General features: G+C 50.3%; 1 protein-coding gene across 11 annotated transcripts in view; it reads right to left on the bottom strand.

Moving 5' to 3' along the window:
* CHST12 (carbohydrate sulfotransferase 12) overlaps positions 1-24,925 on the bottom strand; it is a 39,839-nt gene extending 14,914 nt beyond the window's left edge. For 2 of the 11 annotated variants that reach the window (XR_005058580.2, XR_005058576.2), the window contains exons 1-3: positions 24,786-24,916; positions 22,589-22,737; positions 309-357 (exon numbers count right to left, since the gene is read on the bottom strand). Coding sequence is in view for 5 of the 11 variants with exons in the window: in XM_037008420.2 (XP_036864315.1) it covers positions 5,692-6,951 (1,260 nt within the window). In the remaining 6 variants the exon portion in view is untranslated. The other 9 variants (XM_037008420.2, XM_037008410.2, XR_012122090.1 and 6 more) reach the window with 9 other exon arrangements.
* Between the last annotated feature and the right edge of the window lie 1,005 nt (positions 24,926-25,930).

Genomic DNA, 25,930 nt, shown 5'->3' with positions numbered 1-25,930 from the left:
CCCCTCCTGGGAGGCCCCTGGGGAGTCAGTCACAGGGACAGTGGGCAGCGGGTATCAGGGGCTGGGAGGAGAGGAGGGATCCTCAGTGTGGACAGAGGGTCCATGTGGGGAGATGGACAGGCCTGGAGATGATGCTGCATGATATGAATGTACTGAATGCCCCTGAGTTGTTTGCACTTAAAATGGTGAAGATAGTAAATCTAATGTTATGTATATTTTACTGCAATTTTAAAAAGAAATGAAAGTCTACTGAAAGCGTCACCAGCCCACCCCCAGTTCATCTGAGAAAACATATTCACAAGGCCTACCTGTTTTTTCTTGTGAGAAACCCATTCTCCTAAACAGGACTGCAGCCATCTAATGATAAAATAAATAACTTTATTATTATCACTGTTATGCTACTGGGTGACAAAAGCATTTTACATGTTTCTAATCCAAACTTGCTTAAAAGAGGAACTGCATTCCAGGAGAAGCCCTGAGGTTGGAAGTCACTGCCTGGCCCCTCGCTGGCTCCCTGGAGGTGGCTCCCTGGGCCAGCAGGCTGGGTCCATCTGGATGTCAGGAAGCAGCAGCTGCCCTGCCCTTCGCCTCTGGGGCCTGGATGCCTGCGTGAATCTCTGTTCCCTGCCCCTCTCGCTCTGGCTGTCCCTCCAGGGCCTGTGGGGATCCCCCAGTGGAGCCTGGCTGGCCGGCCTCCGCTGACCAAGGTCAGGGCACTCACCAAGCACTTCGTAAGCTGAACATCGCCCCAAAAACCAGAAAGGACAGCTGTTCTCTGCTAGCCAACCTAACGTTCTGGAAGGTACTTGGGAAAGAGATGGCTCCTGAGCTTTCTCCACGCAGGGGCTTCAAAGTGTGCTGGGCAGGCTGCCTGACAGCCACACACATGGCGGTGGTTTCTCAGGCCTGCAGAAACGGCCAAGCAGAGTATGGCTGGCCCCCTGCCCGGGACTCATCAGGTATGAACAGCAGCACCACAGCAGTTCCAGGCTCTCACCAGATGTTCTGTTACACCTGCCTGAGAGGTGGTGCTCTTCTTCTGAGGTACAAAACCTTTCTACCCGTGTGACGCCATGTTACCACACAAAGGAGGATGAAGGGAGTACATGCAGTCGCCTTGCCCACTGGCCTGGCAACCTCAGGGCACCTCGCTAGCCAGCTGGGCCAGCACCACCTGTGCCTTGAAGGAAGCCCCTCCTCCACATTTAGGGCCTTTCCCACTCAGTCTGCACCTGTCCTGAGCGGCCCCGCCAAGGGGCCCCGGAAGTTGCAGATGCCCAGGCTCTGACTCTCAGCTCAGGCCAACACTCCCCCAAAGACTGGAGCTGCACTTCTCAGGCCCACCTCTGCAAACACTCACAGCATACACTCACAGTCCTACCAGCCTGCCAGCCTTCAGGCAGGGCCTCAAGCTCTGTGCTAAGAATCCATGACCTACAGAAGGCAGGAGGAAGACTGTGTTCATTCATCATGGACACAGTCGCCCAACAGACTCTCATCACACAAGCATGACGGAGCAGTCACCGTGAGCAAATGCCATCCACATGGTGCCCAGGACAGCCGGCTGAACCGTCTCAGGCGGGCCTGAGGGGCAGCATCTGGCTTGTACCAGAGGCAGCCAAGGGCAAATACAGACGTGAGGTCAAACCAGGTGACACTCCTCGTTAGCTTCTTTTTGGACGATGGGTGAAGACACGATTCCCAAGGGGGAAAGTATCCCAGTCCCTCATTCATCTCCCTGCTGGTTTGAAGTGGTATCCCAACAGGGGACCTTTGCCCTGTCACTGGCTCTTGGAAGAGTAAAAAAACGTAGATTCACAATGCTCATAAATATGTGAACAATTATCTCCACACTCAGGTCACGTGGCTTCTCCTCGTGAATGGGGCACCTTTCACCCCAGGCAGGTGCTAAAGTGGTGATTAAATGGTGAGTCAGGCTCCCGTACTAAGTTCCAGAAACCCTCTCAGATGAGCCTAAACAAGTGGAGGCCCACCGGCCCCTCACCCACAGAGTGTAGGGGGCCAGTCTCAGCCGTGTGTCCCCGTGACTTCACACTGGGGCCTTAGTCTCTGTGGGGCTCTGCTGAATCGCACAGCTGGTCATGCTACTCCTGGTCTGTTCCATCAGCCTGGCAGAGACCCTTCCCAGAGGTTTCCTGCTGAGGGCACTGGGGTGGTGGGAAGGAGGAACGTGTGTTGGCAAAAACTCACAGATGCTTACCATTCGTGATCATTCCAAATTTCCCCTTTGGAAGAAACATTTAAACACTTGGCAGATTAATTATGTCTTGCTATTCAAGTTTCACCTTTTCCTATTTCTAGGGTTTGGAGTGTGGGGCTGGCAGAAAAGGATGTGAGTTTATAAATGAACGAGCAGTAACTCTGACTGGGCACTTCACTTGGGTAAGGGCCCTCAGGTCTGTGTGACAGCTGGGAGCCTGGTCGTCTGCAGGGCGTGGACTCCAAGCAGGAGCGGCCGCAAGCCGGCCCAAGAGCCTCACGCGGCCCTTCTGACCAGGGAGAGCATATGCCCGGGGAGGAAGTCCCACCAACAGCCAGGCTTCCTTCCACAGAAACCCAAGAAGACTCCAAGGCCTCCATGCAGCCCGACGTCCTGCCATGGGAACCCATCTGGTGCCACGTTTAACACAGGGCTGGCTCAGCTGGTCCCCCACAGGCTGCAACCAAGGTCACTAATGTGTGGCACGTGCCTGGGACAGCTGAGGACCTGCTGGGGAAAAGGCCCAGAGCGCTCATAGAGCGCACATAGAGCGCACACCTTGCCTGCAGGCCCACTGTGCATGACAGGCATCCTTGCTCCCCCCAGGGCTGGGCCAGCCTGCCTGCATCCTACGCTCTGCTCTCCAGCCTCAGGCCTTGCCTACAGGCAGGGGGGGAGGGGCCGTGGGGAGGGAGAGGGCAGCCCGCTGGCTCCTGGTTAGCAGGAACTGCCTCGGCAGAGGGCATCTGCCCGTGGACACAGCAATCCTCACTCTCTGGAAGGAGGGCAGGGCAGCTTCTTCCCTTGGTTAGAGGGGCTACCAGATGGGGATGAAAGGACACAGTGTTATTTTCTGAGACAGAGGGGCAATCAACCGCTACCTGCCCTCATGAGCCCCTAGACTTGGTGCCTTGAAAGCGCCAGACATCAGACAGGGTAAGCTCTACACCCACGTAGGGCCAGTCACTCAACCTCACCTTATTAAACCCATGGAGGGGGTGACAGCAGCCCTCCTGGCTCACAGGCCAGAGCAGGGCTTGAATGGCATCATTCCCTCACTCATTCCCTTGATAAACAGTCACCGTGTGCCCACACCATGTCAGGCCCCACGCTAGGCACAGAGTGGATGGGCAGGAGATTTAAACTTAATAAGCTGTGCCATTGTCCACACTTGAAAGCAGAGGGTCCGCTGTTATAAAGCCCATGGGACGTGAGTCCTGGAAATACTGCTGGGCCGTGTGCTTTCAAATGGAGCTGCATGGGGCAAGCCATCCACACAGCCATGCTCCTCACAGCTCATCTTGCTCTGTCCCACAATATCTGAATGACGATCTTTTCTCAGACAAAACAAAGGCCTCTTCCTTTCAACAGACCCTTCTTCTAGCACCCAGGGTGCCTCCTGACGCCTTCACACTGGCATCCCCTGCGAGGCCCCTTCTCTGCTGGGCATGCAATCACGTGCTAGCCGGCCTCCTGGGCCCTCCACTCCACTCCCAACACCAGCCTGATCCCGAAGCACCGTAATTCCTTTATCAAACACCTCCACAGCTCACCGCTGCCTAAGTGGAAGCTCAACTCCAAGGCCTGGTGGCCAAGGCTGCCAGACTACACACTCAGCCACCTGTCCTTTTGGCATGTCCCTGTCCCCATCCCTGTGGGGTAACGGTGAATTGTGCAGGCTCAGGGTACACCTGCAGCCAAGTCCCGGCTGCACCCCATCTCTGCTACTCAGTGTCCTCCCTGGAGAAAAGAGCACTGGTAATGCATCGGCTTCAGAGAAGAGAGGACGTGACACACAACACACTGTGTAAAGAACACCAGAGGTTTGCATCTGCTGTCTCCACACACGCCCTGAGCTTTTGCAATGCCATGTGCTCTGCTCCGAAACCACCACTGCCCTCAGGGAGCCTGCTTTCCTCTCTCTTATTCTGCGCATGCTTGGTTCTTGAAGCCACTCAGCCCACTGGCCTGAGACCAGGGGTCCCTGCTCTCGTTTCACACTGTAGGACCACAGAGTTCCCCAAAGGCAGAGCCAGCTGGCCCACTTGGCATCCTGAGGTCAGGACATGAGGTGCCACAGACAACCACTGAGTGAACAGGTGTCCCAACAGACATCCAAAGTGACAATATCTCTTCAGTTATATTAAAACTGGACACTCAGGTCTGAGTTTCTCTGCTGGGCTTTGGAAAGGAAAGCAGGCGGTTTATAGCACTTGTAGAGCCCTGGGTGTGTCAGGAGAGCATGCAGAGGCCATGGGCTTAAACAAGCCTCAGTGCCACCTTGATGCCAGGAAAGCAAGGTCCCCACACACCATGGAGACCTGAGAGGAGCACTTCTAGGAGCCAGCTCATCAGGAACTGGGCACCGGGGACCAAATGCAGAGATGGAGGAGGCAAAGGCAGCCACAATGCCCAAGCCAGGAGCTGACTGCAGATTTCTCCCCATTACAGGTCCACAGGAAACCACAAAGGCATTTGAACAAAATGTTTAGAAGGAACCTCCCTGAACTGGCAGATGCCTTTACCAAGTCAGGGCCATCAACCACAATGACCCCGGGTCACTCACATCAAGGGTGAACCTCTCAGGAGCAGAACCCAAACTGCCAGGTCAGCGATGAAAACAACAGCAGAGCCTTACTTTGTTGACGTCAGGGCATGTGACTGAGGGACAAACTCCTGCCCACACCATTCCTGTCCTTATGTCTGTGATTTATAGGAAGGATTAAAGGATTAATCCTGTGATTAAAGGAAAGGCTGCAGTTAAAAATCCTACTTCTGTAGCTGTGACCTTGAAGTCTGGCTTACCTCTGACTTCATCTCAAATATCAAACCCTATTTAAACTTCTTTCCCTTTAGGATACATCACCTAATAAGAGAACTTCCACTATTGCGGATTTGTAGGCTACTCTTTCAAAAATAAAGCCTGATTCCAAAATTAGGTCCGTCTTTCTGCTGCAACCAGGAAACCTCCCTCCTTTAACTGAGTCCCTGAGCCGAAGTGTCAGCCTTTTAAAGTGCCCGTTGCCCTGTGAAGGGCATCTGCTGCTCTACCAGAAAACCACAAGAGCAGGCAAGGGGTGGATGTAACACTTTACTCCATCACTTCCTTCTCCAGTTTTCATATTAAATATCTGAAATATATTAATCTTAAAAAACAATATTAATACAGTACTCAAGGAATACAGGCAGTGGAGTGAGCAGTAAGTCCAGCTTGCAATATCATAGGTCATTTAAAATACCAGAGCATGGGTGTGGTTGGCTCCAGGGGCCTCAGTGGCCTTGTCAGCAGAAGCACTACGGACTCTGCAATGTGTTGGGCTGAGAGGGTAACAAAGCATAAAAAACACGCATGGCAACTGCCACTGCATGGTCAGGAGGCCAGCGAGGGCCAGCAGATGCCCACTGGGCTCCGAAGCAGCAATGCAAGCCCATGCATTTGTTGTCTGGGGTTATCTCCCCTGCTGGTGCCTTCAGTCTCTAAGCAGGTTTTCAGGCTTGGGGTAGCCAAAGAGAACAAAATCTGCCTCATAGAGTTTGTAGAGCTGCTGCCTCCAGGCCAGGGGAATTTGGGCAAACCAGTACTCCTCCCAGCTGCTGGCAGTCCTGTTGCGGTAGCTCGGGGGGAAGCGGAGCAGCTTGTCCACTCTGAGAAGCTGGAGGAGCTGGGCGGCGTCCTGGTCCAGTGTCTCCAGCTTCCCCACAAAGTCATAGTCGATCTGGCAGGGGTGGCAGAGGCGGTGCGCCTGCCGCCAGTGCTCGTTAAAGGGTGCCAGCTTCTCAGTGTGGGGGTCCAGCAGGTACTGGATGAAGTTGGTGAAGGACACCTTGAGGCCCGCGCTGAAGGCCTCACTGACAGAGGCGGGCAGGCTGGTGTGGTTGGAGTACATCCTCAGCATGGGCACGGCGAACTTCCTGTAGAACTCCTCGTTCTCCAGCTCGAACTTGCTGCGGAAGGCCGAGATGAGGCGGACAAAGGGGTCCCGCACAAAGAGGAACTTGGTGTACTTCTTCAGCTTGATCTTCATGAGGTGGCGGGAGAACCGGCCATAGCGACGCCAGAACTTGTTGAAAGTCAGGTGGGTGCTGGAGTTGTGGACGTACTCCCGCGGGATGTCCAGGGGGTCGCGGTACGGGGCGCCCTGGTCCAGGAGGCTCTCGCTCAGGACGATCATGACACGCTTCCAGTTGGTGCAGGCCACCTTGGGCACATAGCAGTAGATGACCCCATGGCGGTCGTCCACGATGAGGTGGTTCAGCTCATAGTTGGGGATGTCGTCGAAGGAGCGCTCCTTGGCGGGGAACATGAAGCTGGTGTTGGTGCAGAACTCACGGAGCACGCTCCTCCTCTTGGCCTGCCGCCCATCGGGGTCTGGGTTCTGCGGGGCGCCCCGTGTGGACCAGTCATAGCCCCTCACACTCTCCTCCATGGCGCTCAGCACTGGCTTGCTGGACACCAGCAGGGAGGGCTGCTCCACACTCCTACCAGAAAGGACGCTTTGCTTCCTGCCTGCACGCAGCAGCTTGTCCAAGAACTCGTCCACGTCGGAGGCGAACTCCTTCCCTTCCTGCTGCCCGGGGCTGGGGCGGGGCTCCGAGGCTCGAGGCCTGGACCAGGCGGTGCGCAGGTAGAAGTGGGCGGCGCCCACGCTGTCCCAGTACACAATGATCAGGAGGATCATGAACACAGACCCCAGGACCAGCCACAGGCGTACAAGGCAGGTTTTGGTCATTCTGTCCGCAGACAGGGCGGGGGCCCTTCACCCGGCCCCTTTCACTTGAGCCTCATGAGAGGCTGGCCGCTGGGTGCCCAGGGACCTGCAGAGGTGACACGAAGCCAAGTTAGGAAGTCGGGCCCTGCTGGGGTTTCCTCCTGCGGTCTTGGGCCCCACGGGCGGGCGCTTGCTAACGTCTCGGATCCTCTTTCAGCCTCACTGCCAACCTCCCTGCTGCTCCCCCTCCCACCACTGTTGTCCGGCTGGATTTTGCTAGGCTCCTTGATCAGAGGCATAGCTTCTTCATGTTGTGAGGTCTCACCAACAAGCTGGTGGGGGCCAAAGTCAGCAGGATGCTCGCCATGCTGGGCGGACGCTCTGCAGCCCTTCTGCCTGAGTCAGCAAGGCTCCCAAGCCTTGAGGAAAGGCCCAGAGGAAAAACAGCCCCAAAACGGATAAACTGGGCAGAAATATGGTGCTCATGTCCTCAATGGGATTCCTCAGAACAGGGAATAGCCCTAATCCTTGCTCCCTCACATACATGGCATCCAAATGTGCAGCTTGCTCTTTTAGGACACTTAGTAGATGTGTCCTTGGGACATGGCTGATACACTGATAATGCAACCAAACTCTTTCCTGCGGCACCCAGTGTTGTAAAAAGGCATATAGGCTGACCCCAGGCAAAGGGCTTCGGAGCAGTCTGACCATAACCCTCTCTGATGGACTGTTACCGCAGGTCATGGCCTCAGTAACACTCTGAATAAACTATCTTAATACAACAACCATTTAGATTTCAGCCGACAGTATAATGTGACTACTTCTGCTTAGAAGGGCCCAAAAGGACGCTGATAAGGGAGGGGGCTGGAGATCCTTTATCACTGCACTGGAAAGAAGGTGTGTAACAGACTAGTCACTGGGTGGGAACACAGACCCTTGTAAAGCGGAGAGCAGGAGAGGGATTAAAGCTTAGGACAAGCTAGTTTATAAGATGCCAAAGATGCCAAGCAATGCCAAAGATGCTGCCCCCACCACCTACCATAAAAACCCTTTTGCTGTGTACACTTAATCCAAACAAACCTGTGAGAGGCAGGTGCTGCGTGTGGCTGGTGCGCACTATGCAATATGCACTGCCTCTGCTCCCTGTGGTTAGCAGGGGCCTGAAGCCCAAGGTCAGTGGGGAGGGACTGACGGTCTACAGGCTGCTGAAAGTGGGCCCACGTGGGCCTGGCTTCTAAGAGCACTGTCAGTGGTCCCTGGGGAGGAGCCAGACAGCAGCAGAGCCACGACTAAAGGTGGAAAAGGCTGTTGATCAAAACCAAAGTGGGGGGGAGAGACAGGGAGGCAAGTTCCGATGGCCGCGAAGGTGAGCAGCTGTGTGGGCTGTCGCTGTATGGCAGGGTGGGCCAGCAGGCCTGGCCAGCTCGTGCGGCCGAAAGAGAGACTGGTACTGGGTCCCCAACTATCCTGAGGGCTGTCATGCAGGAGACGGGGCAGGCTTATCCTGAGTAGCTTCAGAAACAAAACTCAGAAAAAGAGTGCAGCCAATAAAAGAATGACTATGCTAGTAATTACAGCCTGGCCCACACACAGAACAAGCCATTTCTAAGACACCAGGACCTTTGCCACAGAGGACAGACAGCAGCTCACATCCTGGGGGTTCTAAGGGAGAGTCCCAGCGTGCATGTTCGAGGGCCTCCCCCAGGGTAAACATCTCCGAGTCTGCACTTCTCTTAGGCAGTCACTATGTAGGGGGTACTAGCACATCAAGTGAACCTCATCAGTAGGCTGACATCCCCATCCACCTCTGAAGCTTTTGTTTACTCTTCATATTTTTGGTAGTGGAGAAAGCAGCACATGCTCGTAGTAAAAAGGGTGGCCAGGCTTCTTTGTGAGAGGTGCTGAGATAGTCATCTGACAGAAAAAAGCACGTTCTCTGCACTGCCACCTTCGCATGGTGTTTCCTGAGCACCCAGCTCTCAGCACACCCCACAGGAAAGGAAACCAGCAACTACCAGGTGGGCTCAGCCCTCTCACCGCTTGGTGCTGCCTGGATACACACAGCTTTGCATCTTACACAGGACAGGCGGTAACCGCGACACGAGGCCGCCAAGGCCAGGGTCGGAGCCCACGGCTGTGGGCAGCGAAGCTCCTCCCCTTGGGGACTGGCGGGTGGGGAAGGGCACCCCTGCACTGGTCAGAATCCCAGCCTCACAGCCTGTTTACAATCAGATCCTAAAGATTCCAGGACTGTCCCTTCTAGAGAAGGTAACACAGTGCAGTTTCTAGAGATGAAGATGAAACCATACACAATTAAAAAGGGGGGCTGTCAAAGTCTGAGAAAGTGGCAAGGGGAAAAAAATAACTTAAAACGTTCAGTGACTGAGTGGCCAGGTTCCAATGTTAAGGTCAAGACTAGCAAGCAGAGGAGACACTGCAGACCCAGAGTCACAGCCATGGACACAGGCAAAGCCACAGGAGGAGGGTGGTGCTGCCATTCACATACCCCAGGGCTGAGAGCCGGGGAGCCACCAGGCCTGATGACCACACTCCTCTGCTGATTTTCAGCCCTGCCACGGTGCACCACAGCAGCACAGGCCTGTGTCTGCAATGCTTTGCATCAAATGACCCTCCTTACTACTAATTCAGTTAAGACTTCAGTTTAACTGCAAGGGAAGACGTGGCCTAATATTTTTAGGATAATAACAATATACATATTGGTAATATCTTTTTAATAGCAGCTGCCACTGAATAAGCTCTTACCTAATCTGGGTGCTGCCAGGCACTCAGATGAGCATCTTACATACATACGTAGTTTCACACCCTCCGCACACAATGTCAGGGGACAGCACAGACCCAGACAGCCGGGGGAAATGCTCAGAGGTATCAGACCAATAGCTGCACTCAAGTCTCCAAAATCTGAATTTGACCCCAAAAGTCAAGCTCACCACACACACATACCCTCAGCTTTCCTACCATTAAAGTACACTTTCTTCTAAGCAGCTTTCCTGATATATGAGTAATGCACAATAACCTGCACCTACTCAAATATATGATTTGACAGACATCATGTATGTATGTGCCCCAGACACCACTGCCACATCGGACATGAGCATCTCCATCCCCCACCAAGCTTCCTGGGGCATCCTCTCCCTGCCCTTCCACAGTCTGATCTGTTTGCTGTCACTATGAACTGGTCTACATTTTCTAGAACATTGTGTAAATGCAATCACACAGTATGCACTTTGAGATTCATACGCATGGTTGTGCTCATCAATAGCTCCTTTCCTAGAACTGAGTGGGACACCATAAAAAGTATTTATGCATTAATTGTCATCAGATAGGACATGCCTGCACGATGGCCACATCTTCCCACCTCTTCCCACCTCTTCCCATGGACTCAAGTCATACATACACATTTCTTCTTATTCAAAGTTCAATCTGGCCAACAGGGATCATGCTCCCCTGGAAATTCAGACTCTGGCTTTTGAATCTGTCACAAATGAGTATGGGTTTCCTGGCTCTTCTGGCCCAACACAACAGAGGCACCCATCCTGGAGGCCAAGAGCAACGGCTGCAGCCGGAACGTCCCTACTCAGAACTGCTCGGCCCAAACGCTCCCATTAGCCTGGTCTGTACCCCAGCAGAGGCTGAACAGACTCGTCTGATGTTTCCTTAACTGTCCTGAGTGTGGCTCTCAAGTTCAAAGAAAGTATGCCTATTTTTAACACAAATTTATTTAATTAAAGTCACCCTAATTTTTTCCTCATTTGGTGTATTAGCACTAAAAGCTATAATCCTTCAGTCTTTAATACAGTTAACATCTAAAGTTTTGTTCTTAGTGAATAAAAAACCTACTTAACCGTGACTGGGATCCAGAGTCCACGTTCAGGCCCCATATGTATTACTACCTGTCCTGGGTCAGCGGCAGGTCACACAGGCTTCTTCCCAGGGCTCTTTCCTCATCAGCACAGTGTATCTGCAGCTTTTTTAAAAACAGCCAGTCATTAACTGATCTATAATGAGACTCATAACTGGTATCATGCAGACTAAACCACTCAGCATGAACTGTGCAGCCTCTCCCTGTGGGCAGCTGCAAGGAAAATTACCAGGTTATGGTCTGGTCACTTGGTGGGCATGGATGGCACACAGGGGTAAGAGGGCACCAAGCCCACTGCCCAAGTCCACAATGGTGCCAGTAAATAGCCCTGGATAGTGGCATCTGGATAATTCTGATTTATTTCTTTATGATTTTCTGTATTTGTTTTTGCTTACATTGAGCATTTATTATTTTTACCTATAAGAAAAAAAGTTTTTTTTAAAGATACACAATAAAAAATTAAGGTATTAACAACAAAAGAAAAAACAGACAACTTGAACTTGATGCACATTTAAAAATGCATCAAAAGACACTATCAACGGGGAAAGGGTCCCAAGAATGCCAGAAATGCTTGCAAATCATTTATCTAATAAGGAATTAATACCCATGATACAGACACCTCAAAACTCAAGAAAAAACCCCACACGACCTAATTCGTGTGGGCAGAGAGTCTCAGCAGACACTCCTCCAGAGAAGACACCCCCATGGCTCATCAGCACATGAAAGGATGCTCCACATCACTGATCATTCAGGAGATGCACATCTAGACCACAATGAGGCAGCACTTCACATGTATTTTGATAGTGTGGCTACTGTCAAATCAAGTAAATAGCAAGTATTGCTGAGGCTGTAGAGAAATTGGAACATAGAAATAGAATAACTCTATAGAAACAGAGAACTTGGCACCGCTGGTGGGAACAGAAAACAGTGTGGCTGCTGTGGAAAACAGTATGGAGCTTCCTCAAAACTTAAAAATAGAACTACCACATAAAATTACCATATGATCCAACAATTCCACTTCTGGGTCTACACTCAAAAGAAATGATACCAAGGACTCAGAGATGTTTGTACAGCCATGTGCACAGCAGCATTATTCACAACAGTTACAAGGTGGAAGCAACCCAAGCGACCGGCCACTGAAGGATAAGGAAATGGGGTCCAGCCACACAGTGGAACGTTATCCAATCCTAAAAAAGGAAGGAGATTCTGGCAGCCGCCACACTGTGCATGAACCTTGAGGACGTGATGCTGAGTGAGATAAGCCAGACGCAGATGGACACAAATTGAATGGCTCTACTTCTCTGAGGGCCCTGGAGGAGTCACATTCACAGATGGTGGGTGGTGGGGCCAGGTGCTGGGGAGCGGGTGGGGAGGGAGTGTTCAGTGGGAACAGGGTGTCAGTTTGGGAAGATGGAAAGTTACAGAGATGATGATGGAGATGTTGCACAATATGAGTGAACTTAATGCCCCTGAACTGTACACTTAAAAATGGTTAAGATGATAAATTTTGTGTATTTTACCATAATTTTAAATTTGAAAGAAAAAAAAAAAAGAGAATGAATTAGAGCTGTAATAGTTGGGCCTGGAGGAATTTCCAAGAGGTACTGTTGAAGGAATAAAGCAAAATGTAGGACAGTGTGTAAAAAAAAGAAGGCAGCCTTAAATATGGTGGAGAATTGCCTGCTCGTGAAGCCGCAACTTACCTCATAATGTTGCACAAAAGCTCAACAGGCTGCCTTTACCTGCAATTTGTTTATTAAATGAAGCTTAAAGTGTTAAGCATTTATAAGGGGGGGAGTGGGTGTGTGAAAAAGAGACAGGTCTGCCCATCAGGACAGCCCTGACAGTGTGTGTCTGGTTATTCAACAAGGAGATTGGTCTGCTCTGGAGTCCTGCCACAGATCCGAACTGACTTTAGCTGCAGCCCCTTCCAGGTCTTTCCAAATCAAAGTGAGGAGCACAGACCCCAAGCTGGGGCAATATTTATTGATGAGGCTGAGGCCACGGTTCATGGTCAATACCAAGGAATGGGGCAGTTCTCTGTGTTGTCATTTCTGACATCAGAAAAGCCACATAAACAGCAGTTGTGAAAACAAGATGGGTCGTGTATATTAAGTGGCCTGTGAAAGGGGTGCCTGAAAGGAACGGGCTGGCTGCTCTAAAACATACCTGGATCATACATGTAGTTTTTCAGAACTGCAAAGAGGCAAGAAGAGGAGGGATAAAAAGACTGCCAGGTAGCATTGCGACAAGTTTCACTTTTGAAAGGGAACGGGGCATCTGGGAATTCCAGGCCCAGGTTACTAGGCATCCCAAGCTGGACACTCCGGGGACCCTTCGCTGCCTTCTGAGAACAAGAGAGGCACAGCGTGGAAAGACAGGAGGGCACGGAAGTCACCATCCTCCCAACTGCCTCGAAAGCATGTCAGAGAACAACACTGACCTCAGCAAGTAATCTCCATTTGAAAAGTAAGGGCATTATTTCCAAACGTAAATTTCCCACTATTTCAAAAGGCACTCAACCAAAAGCCCTACAAGTTTTGAAGAAGAGCATGAAGAGACTTCACAGAGAAAGCCATTTACAGCTGGCAGGCTGCACACCAGCCTCAGGCTTCCACCTCCAGCAAGAAGAGGGACAGCAAAGTCTCCTCCAAACCCTCCATCCTTTGGTGGCTAGGTTCCTATGAGGACTCTGTCAATGCCCTTGTAAATGCTACCGGATAGAGGAATTAGGTTACATTTAAGCCAAAACACGTGGTGAGGCCGACAGAGCTGCCTCCTAGCTCAGAGTGGGGCTGCTGAGTATTTCTTCTGGTACGCAGCATGGCAGGGTACGACACCAGGGCAGCTCAGCAGCCCCGGACTCAGGCATCCCCCACTAGTTGCCCATATGAGGCTGCTGGTCCGAGGAGCCTTCACACCAGTAGCAGGCAAAAATCAGGAGAAAGACAGGGAGGTCTGGGGCAGACGCTGGGGGCTGAGCTCCTTCCATTCAGGTGTGTGGCCCCAACACGGCCATCGGTCATCCTGGTCTGGAAGAGAGGACCAGACCTACATCACAGCCAGCATAAGGCATTTTCCAGTTTCACAGCTGCGCTGGCAACTGTGGGACAGAAAGGTCACGTGGTACATCTGGTTAATTGACATGTCACCCTGACTGAGCCATGGACTGCCCAATAGTTGGTAGCACATTATTTTGCTTGTGTCTGTGACAGTGTTTCTGGATACTACCATTTGAATCGGTAGGCTGAGTAGAGGAAATGCTCTCCCCAGGGTGGGTGGGCCTTGTACAACCTGTTGAAGGCCTCAACAATGACAAGGAGGAGGAAGGGAGAACTCCCTCTGTCTCTGAGCTGTTGTCGGTCTCCTGTGTTCAGACTGAGACTCACTGGAACTTCCACCTTCAGTGATCCTGGCCTCAGAATCACATCAGCCAATTCATTACAATGAATCTGTTTATACACTCCCCCCACCCCCCACTGGTTCTGTGTCTCTGAAGAATCTTGACTTACATGTAACTGCTTTGCCATTTGGCCAAAATGGCGAGGGAGTGAGTGAGAAAGAGGGTGTGTGTGTGTGTGTGTGTGTGTGTGTGTGTGTGTGTGTGTGTGTGTGTGTGTGTGTGTGTGTGTGTGTGTGTGTGTGTGTGTGTGTGTGTGTGTGTGTGTGTGTTTACCACATATAGGCAGGAGGAGTGAGAAAGAGGGTGTGTGTGTGTGTGTGTGTGTGTGTGTGTGTGTGTGTGTGTGTGTTTACCACATATAGGCAGGAGGAGTGAGAAAGAGGGTGTGTGTGTGTGTTTACCACATATTATAGGCAGAAGTGTGTGTGTGTGTGTGTGTGTGTGTGTGTGTTTACCACATATAGGCAGGAGGAGTGAGAAAGAGGGTGTGTGTGTGTGTGTGTGTGTGTGTGTGTGTGTGTTTACCACATATAGGCAGGAGGAGTGAGAAAGAGGGTGTGTGTGTGTGTTTACCACATATTATAGGCAGAAGTGACCCAATTAGTGTGTGTGTGTGTGTGTGTGTGTGTGTGTGTGTGTGTGTGTGTGTTTACCACATATAGGCAGGAGTGAGTGAGAAAGAGGGTGTGTGTGTGTGTGTTTACCACATATTATAGGCAGAAGTGACCCAATTAGTGAGAATTGAACAGTAGGTGTTAAGAAATGGAAACCGATGTACTTGCCACCGTAGTAAGGCCTGCCTAATGCAGAGAGCTTAAGCCACTACCCAGTACAGGCACTCGCTTCAGGGAGGGATCCATGCCCCACACGTACCAGCCAGCTGTTCCCGCACCCTTGTGCGAAAGGCCGCTCCTTCCTGACTGGATCTCTCTAGCAAAGCTGCCTTTCCTTTATTTCTCAAATAGGCTTACTGAGGTCTGATTTACCCACAAGAACACCCACTCTCTTGATCTCTATGGTCTGATGAGCTTTGGCGAATGTAAACCACAACTGAGGTTACACTGCAACTAAGAGACAGAACATTCCCTTCCCCTCCAAGAGCTCCCCCATTCTGCCAACACCCACTCCAGGCAAGCCCCAACCTGTCTGCTGCCCTACTGGTCTGCCTTTTCTAGAATGTCATACAGTGTCATGATCACAGGATTAGGATCTTGTGTATGGCTTCCTTCACTCAGAAACACGCTGCTGAGACTTGTCCGGGCCATTCCTGTGTCAGCAGAGGCTCCTTCATTGCTCAGTGGACGTCCACTATACAGATACATCACTATTGGTTTATCCAATTAGCAACTGATGGACTGTTGGGTTAGCTCCCTTTTTTGGCTATTATGAATAAAGCTGACATAAGTATTTTTTGCATACAGATCAGATTTTTTTAATGCTAAGACTTTCAAAAAATCAGAAAACATGGTACTAGAAAGTATCAAGCAGATTTTTCAGCCCCCAGAAGGTTCTGTAAGATCCAAAAGTAGACATTCTTTTTTTTAGTTTAGATACAATCTTATGAAGGTTTCACATGAGGAACATTGTGGTTTCAATATTCACCCATATTATCAAGTCCCCACACACACTCCATTGCAGCCCCTTTCATCAGTATAGTAAGATGTTACAGAGTCACTCAAAAAGTAGATATTATTAATAATGCAGAGGGACTCTATTTAAAGACCAAACTGACCATCAAAATACAATGTAGAAATCTTAGATTATCAATGGTTTTTCAAATATAACATAAGGGCTCAAGTAATCACAGCAAGGTTACAGAATGCAAAGTTAATGTACAAAAGTTAACCACTTTCCTATATTATCAGCAACGAACAACCAGAACTTGTAATTAGAAACATAATTCCATTGACATGAGCACTCCCAAAAGTGAAATGCTTAGGTATATCAATCTAACAAAATATGTACAATTTCTATATGAGGAAAACTACAAAATTTTGATGAAAGAAATAAGAGAACTAAATAAATGGAGAGATGTTCCGTGTTCAAAGTGCAAAAGGGATAGGAAGCCTCAATATTATCAAGGTGTTAGCTCTTCCCAACTTCATCTACAGAATCAGTGCAATCCCAATCAAAATCCTAGCAAGTTATTTTGTGGATACCAACAAGCTGATTCTAAAGTTCATATGAAGAGGCAGAGACCCAGAATAGACAGCATGATATTGAAGGAGAACAAAGCTGGAAGACTGACTGCCTGACTTCAAGACTTGCCATAAAGCTACACAGCCAGGACAGGGTGGTACAGGGGAAGGAACAGACAAACAGATCCATGGAACAGAAGACAGCCTGGACAGACCCTTGGAAATACAGGCAACTGATTTTCAGCAAAGGGACAAAGGGAGCAGCCTGGAGCCAAGAGAGTCTGTCTCTCAGCAAAGGGGTTGGAACACCTGGACACCACATGCTAAAAAAAAAGAATCTAGGCACAGACCTTATTCTCATCACAAAAATTAACTCTAATGGATCATAGACCTAAATGTAAAATGCAAAATTGTAAAAGTCCTAGAAGATAACATAGGAAAAAACCTACATGATCTTGGATATGGTGAGGCCTTTTAGATTCAACACCAAAGACACTCTCTGTGAATGAAATAACTGTTCTCACAAAGATTTGTAAAAGAATGCTCACTGTAGCTTTATTAAAAACAGCTACAAACTGAAAACAACTCAGAGATCCATCAACAACTTGGTGTAGTCATCAATGGAAAACTACTTAGCAATGAAAAAGAATGAACCACTGACTCATGCAACAACATAGATATTATGCTGGACAACAGAATCCAGACACTAAGGGCACATACACATGATTTCATTTATGGCAGTTTTTTAAAAAGGCAAAAATAGTAACAGAAATCAAAGACTGCAAGGGAAGAGGAGGAAGCTTTGCGTGATGGAAATGCTGTGATTATAGTGGGAGTTACACAGATGGATATATCTGTCCACACTTGTTGAACTGTACACTTTACAATGGTGCATCTTACTGCATGTAAATTATACCTCAATACATTTGATTTCAAGAGAAAAATGTCAGTGGTCTTATTAAGGCAATCTCCAGAAGCTAAAACTTTTCTCTTTAAGATGAACACCGTGAACTAGCTCTTGGCAGCTTCCACAATACAGGATAAAAACATGAGCACCCAAGTTTGATACAGACATTTAGAAACTGGAAGGAGGATGGAAAGAATTTAAGGCTAAGCCCAGTCTCTGCTGAGTGGCCTGAGACATCAACTTAAGGCTGAGTTTTAATTCTTTATCTACAAAACAAGACCAATCAAGGCTTTTCTGCTAACCAGAGCTCAAAACAGCTGAAAACTGAGTATTGAAACAAGAAAATATCAGCTAAGTATGCTGTGAAACAGTAAATTGCTTCCTTTAAACTATACCACAGGCCTTATTTATCTTTCTGTCTTCATAGGGCCCAAAAATATATTAAGGATTTTTATTAGATAAATAAATGTTATTTTTATTATTACTCATGCTTTCTACCAATAGACAGTTATCAGCAAAGAAGACTGTTAATTCTGAATAATTTTTTAATAACAAGTAGTAGGTTTTCAAAAGTGCTGTTATAGGGCCTTGCATGTATTAATTTATTTAATCCTCACACAAATTATGATGAAATTAGGGCACAACAGTCAGGCAACTTGCCCAGGTCTACACTGCTGGCAAACTGTTTAAAGCTGGCATTTGAACCCAGGTACTTTATTTGATAGCCTACCTTCCCAGCCACTACCCTCCACCAGCCTTTACAGTATATATTTAACGGTTGTTTTTTACTAGACACTCGGACTTGTATTACCTTTATTTCTGACAGAAGTCACTTCTTGTCCAAACAACCAACTTCTGAGCATTAAATCAAGTGATGGCCTTCATTAATAAGTCCAAGAATGTTTCAAGGTTTTATTTATTTATGCTACTGGCAAAAAGACCAGAAACTACCTACTTTTTTTTTTCCAGCTTTGCAAACAGCATATAAGGCAAATAATTCACTGTGGCCCCATCACCATCACCAAAGTCCACAGAGATTCGGAAAGTTTGTTACTGGCCAACATTCACTCTCTGCATGGCCCCCAGCCCTGTCCCAGGCCCTGCCGTGGGTTAAAGGCCCAGGTAAAACAAACTGTCACCCAGTGTCACCAGTACTAGGGTTTATTTGCTTCTAAAATTACTTCCTTTGTATGCAGTTAGCCCTGCAAACTAAATCTGACAGTATATCCAAATAAAAACAAGTAATAAACATTCACGGTTGCCATATGTCCCAGAAGACCTGAATGAAAACCCAGCCCAAACCTGGCCTTCAAAGTAATTTCCACACAGAGCCGGGCCCAGGGCACAGACGGCCACATGCTTGGCCTAGTCTCTAAGCCCGTCTGTATCTCACAGGTAGATGAGTGTAAGTGGGGGCATCCCAGTGGCACACTCCCAAACCAGATTCCAAGTTCTCAGAAGGCAGGGCCCAATCTACTCTATCCCCTACATTCCTCGTAAGACTCAAATACTTGTCACATGGTACTTGACTCTGGAATCCAGACAATAACTCATTTCTCAGAGTTATGCCAATTCAAATAAATTATTTCAGGGGAAATGATAATAAATTTCACCATGATTAGTTTAAGAGCCTGTCTGCTGCTTTACCTTACAAGCACATCCAGCTGCTAGCCTCTCTCAGCCCCTCCACTGCCCGACCTGCCCCCCGCCCCAAGCCAGCCCTCACCAGCTGCAAGGCTGCCTCCTCAGTCTCCCTGTCTCTGTTCTTGAGCCCATACCATCCATTTTCAACCTAGTAGCCATGGTTATTCTGTTAAAAGTCAGATCACCACACATCTCTGTTCAAAACCCTCCAATCACAGGAGTCAACAGGCTTCCCATTTGCAGTCCTTACAGTGGCCGTGACGAGCCCTGTAAGGCTGCGATCCCACACTGTGCCTCTTCCAGTGTCCCTTTACTGGCCCCAGTCCAGCCGCAGAGGCTTCCTTGCTGCTCGCCAGCTCTGCCAACCAGGTTCCCACTGCCCGGCCCATGTTCACTGTCCCTGCTTGGACTGCTCACCCAGGGAACCCTGTGGCTCAGTCCTGCACTTTGGATCTCGGCCCAAAACTCACCCCACTGGAGAGGCCTTCCCTAATCACCCCCCACTGCACTCCCCATTCTCCACACTGGCTTTTCCTCCATGGCATTTGTCCTCACCTCCAATACATATTCACTGGTTTATTTGCTCATTTTGTCTTTGTGCTGTAGAACATAAAGGTTAGAAGGGAGGTACCTGACCTGTCTGTCACAGCTGTAGCCTCAAGGCTTAGAATAGTGCTTGGCCTACAGTAGATATTCAATACAGTTGTGATGCTAACAACAAAAGACAGAAAAATGAGATTGGCCCTGTTTTTGTAATTCTGAAACTGGGTGACAGCTAAAGAAGAGTTCATAATACTCTTCTCTCTACTTTTGGGCATGTTTTCACATACCTTTATAGTACATAAAAAGAAAAAAAAGCTATCTCTCTCACTTACCAACTTTACATTTCCCTGTATGTCCCCGGAAGATGACTGGTTAGCCAGAGACGTGGGTAAGATTCCTCAAGGGAGGAACAACCTAAGACAGGCACAGTCGCAGGGGGGCCATCAGGTGAGAAATTGGGGATCAACAGAGGTGAGGCTTAGAACCTCACCCCCCGTTTTGAGAGAAATCTGCATCCGTGGATGTTTTGTTGCCCTTGTCTAGCTTGGATTAATACTTAGTCTATAGGCACACACCTGATCATCTACAGTTGCCCTCCTACAGCACTAAATTATGTTTTCTACCTTTATCTTGCATCTACCTACCACTTCAGCATTTTATTTAAAAATAAATAATAATAAGGGAGAAATGTGGGATTCACATATAAATCAAGTATAAAAATCAAACGAATAATCATATCTGACTTGTTTATAGTTCATGATGCATGATCAAAACTGAAAGCTTCTGTGAGACTGTTGAGAATTAGGCTTGGGTTGATTAATGATTGTGCATTGAGTCCCCTATACAGAATTTTATTGTTGTTAACAACCATTTGATCAATAAATATGAGAGATGCCCTCTCAAAAAAAAAAAAAAAAGAAAAGAAAAAAAGCTAAAGAAAACACCGAATCCCGACCACAGCCAGTGACGGATACAGAGAACAATGACAAAGCGGAAGAGGAAACAGACCCAGTAAACTCCCAGATAAGCGAACGGCCTGGCAGCAATGCAGCGTAGTGCACAAAACCAAGGCTCAATTAGGGCCTCCTCTCATCTGAGTCACGTGCTTACCTTGACTTTGTCTCTATTTTTATCCATGCTATGCACGAGTGTGTGTGTCTGGTACACACACATTAAAGGATTAAGGAGTATTGGGGAGTCTATCACAAAACACAGCAGCCCGCGTCCCTCTGGCATCACTTGTGTCACTACTCGCCCTCCTTTTGCTCAGCTCAGGCTCTCGGTGTGACCGAACCCTACATAACAGCCTGGGGTGTAACCCCCTTGGTTCTGCTGGGGGTGATCTACTGCCTACCCTGCTCCCGGGCTCTCTTCCTCCCCTGGCACTTTATACAACCATGCCCTTCTTATCCCCACACCTTCTCCAGATATGCATATCATCATTTCAATTAGAGTAGTAGTTGATGTTTACATAAATTAATATCATTGTGCAAAGGCTATTCACAGCTAGCCTTGCTGTGTACCATAATTATCTTTCTTTTTCCGTACAACGGTTTATTTTCCCTGGAACTAATGACAGTTCTGTTTTCATTTACTTTGTTTTCTACACTTATCATTAGTCCAGCCCCAACTCTGCCAACTGTCTAAATCTTCTTTCCAGATTCCCAGTACATGGAGGACCCTATCTTCTTCCCCTCAAAATCTGAGAAGCCATCTCACCAGCTCGGGTTATGAGATGTCCACTCTCTCTCTTCATCTGGTGGATTCTCTCCACCTCCCCTGAGGAAAATCCCATCTTCTCTAGTTGTCTTTCTGGACTCACCACCTCGATTAAGCAGGGCACACCAGCCAGTCACTTTCTTAAAGTATGTGAGAGGCAAACTTTTGGAGCATGTCTGAATGTATCTTTACTCTCCTTTGTCTAAGTATAGAGTTCAAAGTGGAAAACTGTCTCCTAGAACTCTAAAAGCCATGCTCAGTTTTCCAGCTTGCAGTGTTGCGCTGGACAGGTGTCCAAGCCACTCCACCATACCCCGGGACGACCTGCGGATGGCCTGTTTGATTCCTCCTCTACAAGCCAGCACAATGTCCTTGTCCTGGGGTTCTGACATTTCCCAACAACGGGCCTTGGAGTGGGTGTGTACATCTCTCTCCATCTGAACTCTCATTATCCAAATTCTGGAATGACAGCTCCAGAGCACTTCCAAGGAATCCCTTGTTTCCAAACTCTCGCTGGTGCCTGTGGGAAACTAAGCACCCCTCCACTGCCAGACACCCCCCAACTGCACATTTCCCAGGTGGGGGAACAGACAGGACGGTGGAGGACCCCTGCACTGGCATCCCGGTGCTTACTCGGCGGCCCTTCAAGTCCCGAAGTTTGAGGTCCAGGAAGTTATCTTGTATCAGTTTGTGGATGATTCCTCCTATTTTCTCTTTTCTTTCTTATTATTTAGCTGAGGGCCTCCTAATCTAACCCTCCCATTTCCTTTTTCCATTTTTTTAATCTTTGCTTTTCTGTCCCTCAGTGCCTCAACTCTATTTTTCACGCAACTGAGGTGTTGTTTTTGGTTTCTCTGCTGTTGTGTTTTTATATCCAAGAATTCTTTTTGGCTTTGAATGCTTTTTCTCAGAGTCCTGTTCTTGTCTCATGAATACAGTATTTTCGTATCTCCATGTGTACATTGGTGACCATTTGCTTTCTAGGTCTCCTTCCCCACTCTCTCCACTGCTTCCAAGTGTGGGTGATGATCTCTATTTTCCAAATCAGAGGATTCTTCACATGTCCTTGGTTACCTATTCCTGCTTAAGGGGAAGGGGATTAAAAGAACTTGGAAGCTTTGAGCCCAGGGAGGGGGTTATTAATTATGAGCTTCATTAATGAGTCATCCAGCTGGGCCTCCTTAGTCGGGCACCCCTGATGTTACCACTTTTAGATGCTTTCTCTGTGGCTACTCCCATTCCCCAAAGACTCTTCCATTCTCCTGCCTGGGGGGCAACATGCCAGCTGGTGGTGATCTGGGAGCCGCAGCTCCATTCACTGCACCCTCTTGTGTTATGTACAGCAGGGCACCCGGGCACCCACCTGCTTTCCCATTCCTCTGAAATATTTTTAAAGTTCTCTAAACAGTTAAAGAAGCCACCACCTTGGTTAACTGCAGGAAGTACTGAGTTCCTGGGTCAGTCATCATTAGGCACATCTGTTGGCAGGTGACAGGAGAGCCACCAGCTCTGGCTGCAGCCACAGACAGGTGTGAAACCAGCCACAACTTTCTGAAGAGAGAGAAAGAAAGAACTGAAAAACAGAAACAAAGATGAAAGGGTTTTTATAATAAACTAGCTGCCTTTGTTTCAGTATTACCAATAACCAGTCTCATTTCCACAAAGGGAACTTCAGCCTTAGACCTTTCTAGAAGTGAATCGCCCACCAGGTGTGGTGAGTGCAGGGGCACTAAACTGCATGTCCCAACCACCATGCTTCCCTCCCACCGTCTCTCGCTTTCAGGCTGATATTGCCCAGGATTCTGCCCACCACAAGAGCATATCTCACCCAAGTGGCCAGCAAATACTGCACACTCTACGTGACTAAAAATCAAGTGTGCTTTTCTTCTCCCTCCTCCAAAGCGGTCCCAGCTTTCCCCATCGCAGAAACCGGCTAGCCCTTCAATCGCTCAGGCGAGAGCCGGTGGTCTGCCTTTTTTCTCTCCCTTCCATCACATCCCTTCCTGTGGACTCTCAAGCTTGTTTCTACCTGGTGCCTCTCTCCACCTCTTGGCCACTATTCTGGACCCACATGCCCAAAACTGTCCCAACTCAGCCTCCATCTCCCAGTATCCGGGTCCATCCCCCACATTATGACAAGTTACTTTCCTAAAACACAGATCTGTCATATCCCACCCAAAACCTTGTCACTCTTCACTGAAGGGCTAAAAGTCCAGTAGAATAGCATCAAGGCCGTCAGTCAGACACCTCTTTCCCACCTTAGCTTCCACCCCAATCCTCAAATCTCCTCCCACAATGAATAAAGGAACTCACTTCCCCCAAACATCCTATTCACTCCCCCATCTCCAAACACCCCACTGCCTCCACCTGGAATGTTCGCTCCAATCTCCACTCATTTCTCAAGGCCCAATTCATGTCGCCTCCACCCTGGAAAACTTCTCCAATACCAAAAAACAGGCTGAGTTGCTCCCTCCTTTCTTTGCACTTTGTGAACGCCTACAGGACAGCACGGATCACACTGCTACAGTCAGGCTAACCACTTCAGCGGCCAGCCCAGCCTGGCATCTTACATGACTACAGGCTCACTCCATGTCTGCCCAACTGACCAAGCAGGCGCACACTGAGTTGCAGTGAGCAGCGCTGCTGGCCTGAAAACACCAGCCCAAAATTCTATAAACAAATTGCAAGAAAAAGAGGTGTCTGTATGATTCCACCCAGGCGCTCTCTACTTCACCGCCGTGCCTCCTTCTATCGCAGTTCCCTAGGTGTCAGCTACGGCTAGAGTGCTGACCAGACTGCGCTCTGTGAGGTGAGCGTGTCAACACCTGCGCGCCCTCACCTTACACGGCGCTTCTCAGTCAAGCTTCCATTTAGCGTCCTAATAAGCCCGTTCCTGCTCCTTCTACACCCGGACAGCAACCCCCAAGTCACCTTCCCAGAACCCGACGCTCAGAGAGGGCTGTGTCCGGTGAGCGGCCGCGGGGACCGGCGCGGCCACTTCCCGGCGTCCCAGGGGACGGTTCCCGAAGCCGCGCAAAGCGCCTGCACCCGCAAGTCGCACTGCCACTCTTCCCGGTCTCCCTGCGGGGGTCGATTATAAGCTAAATAATCTAATAACCGTGGACACCTTGCGGCTCGTGCTCCGCACCAGGCGCACCCTCGGCCCGAGCCAACGGCTCGCCCGCGAGGCTCTGAGCCCACACAGATGTAAGTCCCACTGTTCGAAACTAACCCGGGGCTCCCTCTGCTGAAGCAGCAGTGCCGCTTCGGGGACGGGCGCTGCGCGGCCCTCTCCCCGGCCGCACGCTGGGTCCGCAGCGGTGCCCACGGCCGGGGTGCCCACCGCCAGGGAGTCGGGGGCAAGGTGCCCAAGGCTGGGGGCACCGCGGCACCGCGGCTGCTGAAACCACAGCCGCCCTCCGCCCGGGCCAACAGGACGCTCCGCGGGGCAGGGAGAGGCCGCCTGGGCCCGCGGGCACCAGCGCCCAGAGAGGGTGCGGGCCGCGCCAAGGTCACACAGCGACCAGGCGGGACTCGCGCGGGGCGGCAAGCCCGGCCCTTGCCGGCGGAAGCGGCTGAGACCGCCCGGGAGCCCGCGCCCCGCACTTCACATCACCTTACCTAGCCTCGCCTCACCGCGTGCAGCCGCCGCCGCCACGCGCGACCCGCAGGCCCTCCTCAGGTGGCCCCTCCATCGGCCCCGCCCCGGGCGCCGGGGCCCCGCCTCCCGCACCTCTTCTCGCGAGAAGCTGCGACCCGCAGAGGGGCCACGGAGGCCGCCGGGTGCCAGCCCTCGACGCGCTTGCGCCCTCCGCACCCCGTCCCCGCCCGCCTCAGCCAGTGCCCTGTGGCGCGGTATTTATGACCCGCCTCCTGGGGCCCCGCCCCATTCCGGCAGCCAATCCCTGCTGCGGGCCGTGGCGTTGGCCCCGCCCCAGCGGCGGGACGGCTGCCGTCTCCCCACAGAGCGTGAGCACTGACTGCGTGCAGGTTCGACTGCCTGCAGAGCGTCGCGTGTCCCGTGCAGCCGGGGCCTGGGACGTGCAACGGCCCTGGGCGAGAGACGGGCCAGGGTGGTAACAGCTCCCACGCGCGGAGTCGGGAGCCAAGGGAGGCGACGCGCGAAGCGCTCGTAACGATTCCCGCGAGCCCTGACTTAGTTGCGGACACGTCCGCGGAGAGTTCGCTCCCTAACTACGCCCCGCCCGCTGCCCCAGCCCTCGCCAGGTTCCCGCGGCCTCCGGCGGACCAGGGCAGCCGCGCCTTCTGCCGCCCTTCCCAGGCCGCCTCGGCGTCCCGAACCCCGCCCACCATGGAGCGCTGAATGCGGCCTTGTCGGAATTGGGTTCCCTCCCGCTCTGTCCCTGGAAGGGGCCTCCTCTCCGCGGGCCGGGAAGCAGACACTACTTGCATCCGAGTCCTACGGACGTGTCATCCTACTAATAGGATTCAGCACCGGCACGTAGCCGGTGTTCCGTATGGTTATCAGGTGCTGGGGCTCCTGTAAAAGAGTTCAGCCCCGCGTGTTAGCAGCAGAGTTCAACGCCCCCAGTTCTGGAGGCTGAAGGTAGTCGGGGTGGGCTGGCCGGGAGAGAGAACCTGCCCCAGGCCTGTCTCGTTGGCTTAATGCCATCTTCTCTGTTACCAGCTTCCCTCTGTGTCTGTCTCAGTGTCCAGATTTCCCCTTTTTGTAAGGACACAGTCATGCTGGGTTAGGACCCACCCCATGATTTAACTTTTGATTTCCTCTGAAAAGATCCAGTCTC

This window comes from Manis javanica, chromosome 10 (genome assembly GCF_040802235.1).
Source record: "Manis javanica isolate MJ-LG chromosome 10, MJ_LKY, whole genome shotgun sequence".
In the NCBI taxonomy this organism is placed as follows: domain Eukaryota; kingdom Metazoa; phylum Chordata; class Mammalia; order Pholidota; family Manidae; genus Manis; species Manis javanica.
Note: the sequence above shows the minus strand (reverse complement) of the source record. Positions and strands in the feature narration are given on the sequence as shown.